The sequence below is a fragment of the Montipora capricornis genome, chromosome 8, assembly GCF_036669925.1.
Source record: "Montipora capricornis isolate CH-2021 chromosome 8, ASM3666992v2, whole genome shotgun sequence".
In the NCBI taxonomy this organism is placed as follows: domain Eukaryota; kingdom Metazoa; phylum Cnidaria; class Anthozoa; order Scleractinia; family Acroporidae; genus Montipora; species Montipora capricornis.
Window position 1 is genome coordinate 3,897,514 of NC_090890.1, and position 7,500 is coordinate 3,905,013.

The 7,500-nt window shown below is 40.4% G+C and overlaps 1 protein-coding gene across 3 annotated transcripts in view; it reads right to left on the reverse strand.

The window, feature by feature from the left end:
* Window positions 1-5,348: 5,348 nt before the first annotated feature.
* LOC138060717 (interferon-induced very large GTPase 1-like) overlaps window positions 5,349-7,500 on the reverse strand; it is a 24,736-nt gene continuing 22,584 nt past the window's right edge. For 2 of the 3 annotated variants that reach the window (XM_068906576.1, XM_068906575.1), the window contains exon 5: window positions 6,358-6,828. In XM_068906576.1, coding sequence (XP_068762677.1) covers window positions 6,358-6,828 — 471 coding nt within the window. Of the gene's footprint in view, window positions 6,829-7,500 lie in introns of all 3 variants that reach the window. The other variant, XM_068906574.1, reaches the window with a different exon arrangement.

Here is a 7,500-nt window from a genome sequence, read left to right on the forward strand (position 1 = left end):
GTGGGCCTTGCGGGCTAAAATTTCCTTTGGTTTGCTATTCGCCCTGCTTCTAAACGTCTGCCCTCCTTTAATGTGGGCTTTGCGGTTAATTCTTTTTTCGCATGTCGTTTGGTTTGCTGTTGACATTCTTCGCCAATAGAGATCTTACGAATCGACGACTTTCGCACGACGGCGCCGTTGAGTCAGGTCATAGTCCGGCGTCGTCGTCCTGTAGAAATTTGAATTTACGATTCAGCAAAGACGACGACGTTTGTTCGCGGGTGGCAAATTTTCCCGCCGTTTCTGAAGTTTGTTTTCTTCTTTTCACAAGGTACGTTATTCGAACCAAAATGCCTAACTTCAGAGAAACGAGAGCTTGTATTGCATACGCTTATCAAAAAAGCTTCATAAACGAACAAGAATTTGTGCTTTTATATGATTTCCACAAGTCAACAAACCCAGAGTTTCCGTACTGGAACTATGAAAGGTTTGATTTGGACGAGAAAACAAACGACGAGTGCAAGGCCGACTTTCGTTTCTACCGGGATGACATTTATAAACTTGCTGAACAGCTGCAGCTGCCTGATGAGATAACCACTTACAATGGTTTAGTTGTAGCTTCGGTACCTGCCTTATGCATGTACCTTCAGAAGGTGCTCACTTGAATCAGTTGAATGAAAACAGAAAAAAATCAAAAACATGTGCCAAGAACTTGATTGATACTTGATCAATGATTTATTTGGAAAAAAAACCTGAAGCATCGAGAGAAACATTAATAAAACTTTAACAACTAACCTTACGTCCTGTTATTTTCGAGACGCCGGCAAATCGCGCTCACCAACGTCGTCGACTTTGGCGCGACTCTGGCGAGGGCCCATATAGGCATGCGCAGAGGTCATGTCACGCAATCTAACGGCGTCGTCGTGCAAACGTCGTCGATTCGTAAGCTCCCTATTCATCGGCTACGTCAGCGTTTTTGGGCTTGCGCGCTATTTTGTTTTGATTTTGTTTACCTTTTTAGTTTTTGTCACTTTATTCTTGTTTTCATATGCCATTCGCCTTACTTGGGCTTCATTAATCTATTTTCTAAATTTGCATTTTTTTTGCTACTCCTTTCGTTTTTCCCTGTGTCATTTTTTTATTTTCAACTTATCCGTCATGTTTTTCACCTTGCCCTTTATTTGGGTTATGCAGTCGGTTTCTCATTTGTTAGCTTTGCTGCCCGGCTTTTTTCGTGCCATTTACATTTTTTTATGTCACAGGTTGTACGCTATGCCTTCTAGCTACTGTTTTGTCCTAGATTTTAATTTCTGCCGGCCCTGCAGTATCGTTCGCGAGCTTGTAGTCCTGCTTTTGCAAGCCTGCCTCTCGATCGTAATCGTTTTCCTGGCTTGCAATCCTAGTCAGAGTTGTTACATTAAATTGTGTTCTTATTTTTGCCCTTTTTACTTTTTGCTCCGCCTACTTTGTCTTATCAGTCGTTTGCGCCTTCATTTGTTTGGCTTGTTTATTCATTTGCATATTTACCGCTCTGTGCCTGCTCCATCAATTCCGCTGGACCAGTTTATTTTGCCTGTCTTATTCAAAATACGTTTGTTGGCTTTTCGTTCCTTTTCATCTTGCGTTTTCTCCTTTTGCTTTGTATTAGCGCGGCTTACTCCTTTTTAGGTTTTTGCAACAGCGTATTAAAGCTCTCGAGAGTGCACAAGGCACCGCCGTCGAGTCATTGATACAGAGAATATCATATTACGGTGGCATAAGAGTCGAGGACTTCGACAAATACGAAGCTCTTCATTATGCTGAAGATTTGGCTTCTGTTGCAAACTCCTCCAGTGACCCCAAGGCCATTGATAGAGAAGCTTCACGTCCCAGCTGAGCAATTCAAGGCGTATTTCCTCGCCTTGTCGGCCGACAAGGATATTTCCCGTGTTATCGAAACGGTCTACAAGATTGATAAGCCCTTCCAGTGGTCCATCCCATATCGCACACAGACGCGTAGGGGAAGATTGCCGTATCAGCAATTGTTTTTTCACCCCTATCAGCGACCACCTCCGCGTGTTATTTGTTACAGATGCGGTGAACCAGGACATAAGACAGTCTCCCCAGTGTTGGAAACGTGCTCCTTCTCGTCAGCCTTCCTCTTCTGTCCCGCCTCAGCCGCGGCCTCCCCGTCCTTCAACACAGTTTTGTTGTATCATCTTATGCAATAAAGTTTTTTTCCTTTAGGCGAATTGTGCCTTGTTTATCCTTGTCTGCATGTCTCTTTGTTTCTTATCTCAGGATTGCACCTATTTACCTTTTTTTTTTCCTTTTAGTCTCCACTTTTACCGATGTTTTATTTTATATATTTTATACTGTCTATGATTTGTCTCATTCCCGTTTTCGTCTTCCCTCGGGTGGCATTCTCTAAGGGAAATTTATGTTCCCTCTCGGATTACCGGGTCTCGGATTACCGGGGCTGAGTTTGCCATTCCCTCAGCCTGACGCACCGTTTCGTCTGTTTTAGTTTTTCCAGGTGCCTTTTCATGACTGGGAGAAGACTCGATCCTAATTTTGATCCTCCCAAAGTTTCTGTTAACTGTCCGCGTATGGTAAATTATCAGAGATCACCCCTCACTGACTTCCATATTACTCAAGAATTCGTTTCCTCAGTTATCGCAGGAGAAGCTTTTGCGGACGTTTCTCTTTTGGCTTTCCGTGACCCAAGTTCCTTTAGAGCGGGTGAACTCCATCGTCATATGGATCAATGGACAAGTTTTTTCGGGACTTCGTTTCTGCCTTTCCTCGTTCCTAATTTCTGTTTTGTTAGGATGGGGTTTTTAGTTTGGGGTTCTCGTTTTGAGGATGGGCCTTTTTTTGCGTGGATTTTGTGGTCTCCTCTGTAGTATTTTAGGGTTGTTTTCGACACGAGACTGTTGATGCCCATACTCAGCAATAGGTGTGAGGGAGACGGATGAGAATAGACAACTATTCTCAGCGGTCTCACCTCGCACGTATAAAAGGGGGAGTAAACAAAGGAATGACGCTATCCTCTCGATGCTGCTTGGCAGTTTAGATTTAACATGTCATTTGTTCTCTTTCATTTCCTTTTTACGCCTATCCTTCTCGCGGTCTCGTTTCTGTGGCTTTTCCCCCACCCTACCCACCCTCGTTTTCTATTCGGTTTATGTTAGTCGACAGATCGAGACTGTTGGTGCCCATACTCAGCAACAGGTGTTCATGAAGGAGACGGATGAGAATAGACAACTTTTTTAGTTTGAAAAGACAGGGCAACAGAACCCGGCCAACGGTCTTAATATCCGCGACGAAACGTATTAGATTTCAGTTTATTATTTACAGTCACTTCCGTTATTTTTCCGTTACTCTTAGTATTTGAATTCAAATTTGTTGTAACTACCATATTTTATTACATTTCTTTTAGTATTACGTCAACATCCATTTACTAATATATATGTATGTAAAAGCAATCCAATGCAAACTCTCATTAGACCTGAAGAAGGCTGGTTTGGCCAGCCGAAATATAGTACACCACTAAAATCAAATCTACGTTGTATCGGCTCTTGCTCAAAATATTTGGCTTCTCAACTTGTAATTACGCCGATCAGATCAAGCCACTGATTCAACTTACATTTACAGGAAGATTGTCCATTGTTGCTTGCTTCAAAACTCTTAGTTTTTGAGACACCCCTGAGTTCGTTGCGGTCTCCAACCATGATGTAAGTACTTAAAGCCTGGTTTCCATATGATCGTACGGATCGTCCTGATCGCCCTAGTCGTTTCAACTAATGTTCAGAGGCGATATTGACGATTATATGGAAACACTACCCTGACGATCGCTAACGACCCGGGCGAATGAGACGACCTCGATCGTCAGGATAGGGCTCAGTTCTATCCAAGCGATCGTGGTCTGGGTGGTGTTTCGATATATCGTCCCGGTCGCCTGTGAACATTCGGTCGCTATTTCGTTGCGCTTTTCAATGGATCATTTGTGAGCAAAATCTTGTGAACTGTTTTATAAAATAAAATTCCTTGACTTTCCACTGACTTTGACAATATTTTAAGATTTTCCCTGCCTTTTTACAAAATTCCCTAACTTTTCCCTGTCCTTGAAAAATTTTTGTTTTTCTCTGATTTTTCCCTGACCGTGACAACCCTGCAGGGACTTTGGAAACATATCAAAACAAGCACTTCACATTAGAGCGCTTTTCAATTGGGTGTCGAAAATAATTAGATAATTACTTTGGTTTATGATTACTTCACTCAGTGATTGGTTCAAAGTTCTCGCGCCACTTTTTCAATCAATCAGAAGTGAAACCAAAACCAATCGTGGCTCACGCGTACACATTTTCCCGCCCTTTGTGTCGGCTACGTGTAATTACTTCGAGTTTTGATTGGTTTGCCGGATTGTCTCCGTCCTTTTTGATTGGCCAAAGTAATTACTTGTGTTTTGGTTTTACAACACTCAATTGAAAACCGCTCTACACTCTAATCAGTTAAGGAATTAAAACATGTTGATATTGACAGCATATGTACTCGTAGAACTCGGGAGACAGAACCCACTTAAGGACGTTCGCGCCCATTGCTACTGCGCATTTTTTTGCGCATGTCACACACACGTCATGCATCGCAGACCACGAAGGTAAACACGATGCTAAAGGCGCAAACATTTTTAACAAAAAGGGAACGTGAAAGCGTGTGGCATCATGGGATAGCTGTGGACCCAGGTCTTCTGGGAAATGTCACGCAATGACGTGACAGTGCGAATAGACAATCGTTTTGAGAATTTCGCAGAGGTTTTACTCTCTTGAATGCTCGGTGACCCCCACTTTTCTTCCCGTAGATCACTTCCTTTCCTGATTTTGTCCATTTTAACAAAAAAGAAAAAAAATCTGTACATGAGAAGTTACAAATATTTCGCCTTTTATCCTCTCTTGCGACCGAAGTTTTCTTTCTTAGACTAATGTGTATCTTTTTTCAAGGTCTGTTTCACCAAAGAAAAAGAAATCAGCTCCAAAAGTTTATTTAGTTATGTTAGTTATGTTGAATTGAGTACGTTCACCTGATCTATGTTGCTTTTTTTTATTGCTGACAGTTGTAAACTAAGATCGTCTTAAAATAATGCAATCTTCTAAAAGTGCACTTCATGATCTCGAAAACAAGCGCGGTGACCCCCCAATTTTTTGCCTTTTTGGCAAGAGTAGATCATTACCTTTCTGCGTGGCAAGTTTAAAAAAATCTGTACATGGGAACATTTTGGGCGCGAACGTCCTTAACACTACGATTTTACAGAATGTAATTTGAAAAAAGGGTCATTCAGGGTCTCAGGATGTGCTGTTCCTCATAACAACAATTTGGAAAAAAAAATATTCTCCAAAATAACTTCTTTTCTTTCGCAAAATTATGTATGGCATCTGTGGCATACAGTGTACACATCCTGCTCAACTAAAATTACTACTTTCATTCCAGCTCAAGTGAAAAAAATATCATCCCTTGCTAAATGACAAATCCTGCAGACTACAGTAACATTCATTTAATTTGATAATTTTCAGGAGCAGTATCTACCAGAGAAGAGTTAAGTAAAACAAAAGTGAAACACATTCCAAACAGCAATGATGACCCACACAAAAGCAAACCACTGCTGAAGTCAATGACCTACGAGTCTCCCTTTTTACCTTACGTATCAACATTATCATTATTATTATTATTATTATTATTATTATTATTCATGGAAATAATTAATTTCCAAGAATTCTTTCCACACCCAAAAACGAGTTCATAGAATTGATAATAAGGATGTTAACTTTTCAACACTAAATCCATGGCTTTCTAGGCACGCTTCCACATCTTAGTTTGGATGTGTTTGTTCCCGATGCTCATTTGCCTCAGTGAATGACAAAGCAATCTGACAATTCTGATTTTTGCTGAAGGCATTGCAGTCATGTGGGAGTTCACAATGCTGTATAACATTATAGCAACAGGGTGAAAAACTGAAGAACTATTAAGAAGATGCGTTACAAGCAGCAATAACTATGTTCAGAAACGAGAGATATCGAAAAATTACAAGGCTTATCATCACAGAGATGATCATATAATACTAAACATATGTACACCGCACTTTAACAATGTCAAGAAATTTCAATAAACCAAGGTTTAGTTACATAATGTGGAGTGATATGATCTTGTAAAGGAACGTCATTAATGATTCTATTTGCTTTGTTTTGCAGTCTTATAAGTTGTAACAATGAGAGCACAGACATCTAACAAGCTACAAATTGCAAACAGTTCACCGCGGATCTTTTAGTTTTCAAGTTATCCCGAGGAGCGAGTGCACTTCATCTTCAAGATGATGATCCTTTTCTGCTTTTGGAAATTATCCTTTTACAATTCAAGAAGTTCGATACCGTCGTTGCGTGGGATTTCCTGGCCAGCTTCTATTAAAGCTGCATTACAATAATAGCCCACAAGTTGAAGAGATGCCTTAGCGAAAGGAAGAAAACGACCTTTCACCTCGGCTCGCACAACTCTTTCGCCATTGCATGCTACAGGAAGTGAAATAGTTTCTGAATGGCAACGGCACGCTTTACGAGCGCGTTTACAACGGACCTTTCTTTTATTCCCACCGCTAGAACTGACGGTGCTTACCATCAGCTTAACAGTTCTGTAAAACAGTAGTATTAAGATCCAACAAAATTTAGGGGACGGTCCAACTTCAATGGTGGTGCGAATAACAATTTCATTGGCCTGTTCAGGAACTCCTTCGCTTGCCAGATCAATGGATAATCTTTCTTTCGGCTTAGCACTATGACGTTCACCGTGGAACGGGTGGAAAGGATAGGTGCAGTTTTTAGCCTGAAATTAAAAGAAGTGCATGCATCTGGTTAGACGGTCTTCTTAAAAAGTGGATCTTAAAAAGAAAAGGATGAAGAAATCCCATTTCCCCTTCTTGTTTTTGTGAAGGCGACATTTCCTTTTTATCAAAAGCTTCAATAAATGAAGCAACCATACACTGACCATAAATTTACCTAACAATGGCCAAAATGTCTTATAAAATTCTATTGGAATTCCGTCATTTCCGGGCGTTCTGCCCACTTGAAAGGAACCTAATATGTTCTCACATTCCTGAAAAGTTATTTCTCCTTCACAAGCTGTACTCAATTCCTCAGAAAGTCTTAGTATATTCGGATTTGTGAGAAAAGAATTCGTTTCACCACTAGGTCGGTTTACCGCTATTTGTTTGGTATAAAGCTTGCTGTAAAAAAGCTTCTCAGCATTCAAAATTTCAAAGGGGTCGGCGGAGATGGAGCCGCTGACATGAAGTTTCCGAATATGCTTCTTAACATTATTACGCTTTTCTAAATTTAAGAAATATTTACTATTTTTTTCACCGTGCTCATGCCATCTTGCCCTGGATCAAACAATAATACCCTCTACTTTTTCATCATATAAAGCTTCTAAATCTTTTTTAAGTCGAAACAATTGTTTTCTCTAAAGGATTAAAAAAAAAAAAAAAAAAGAAATTTA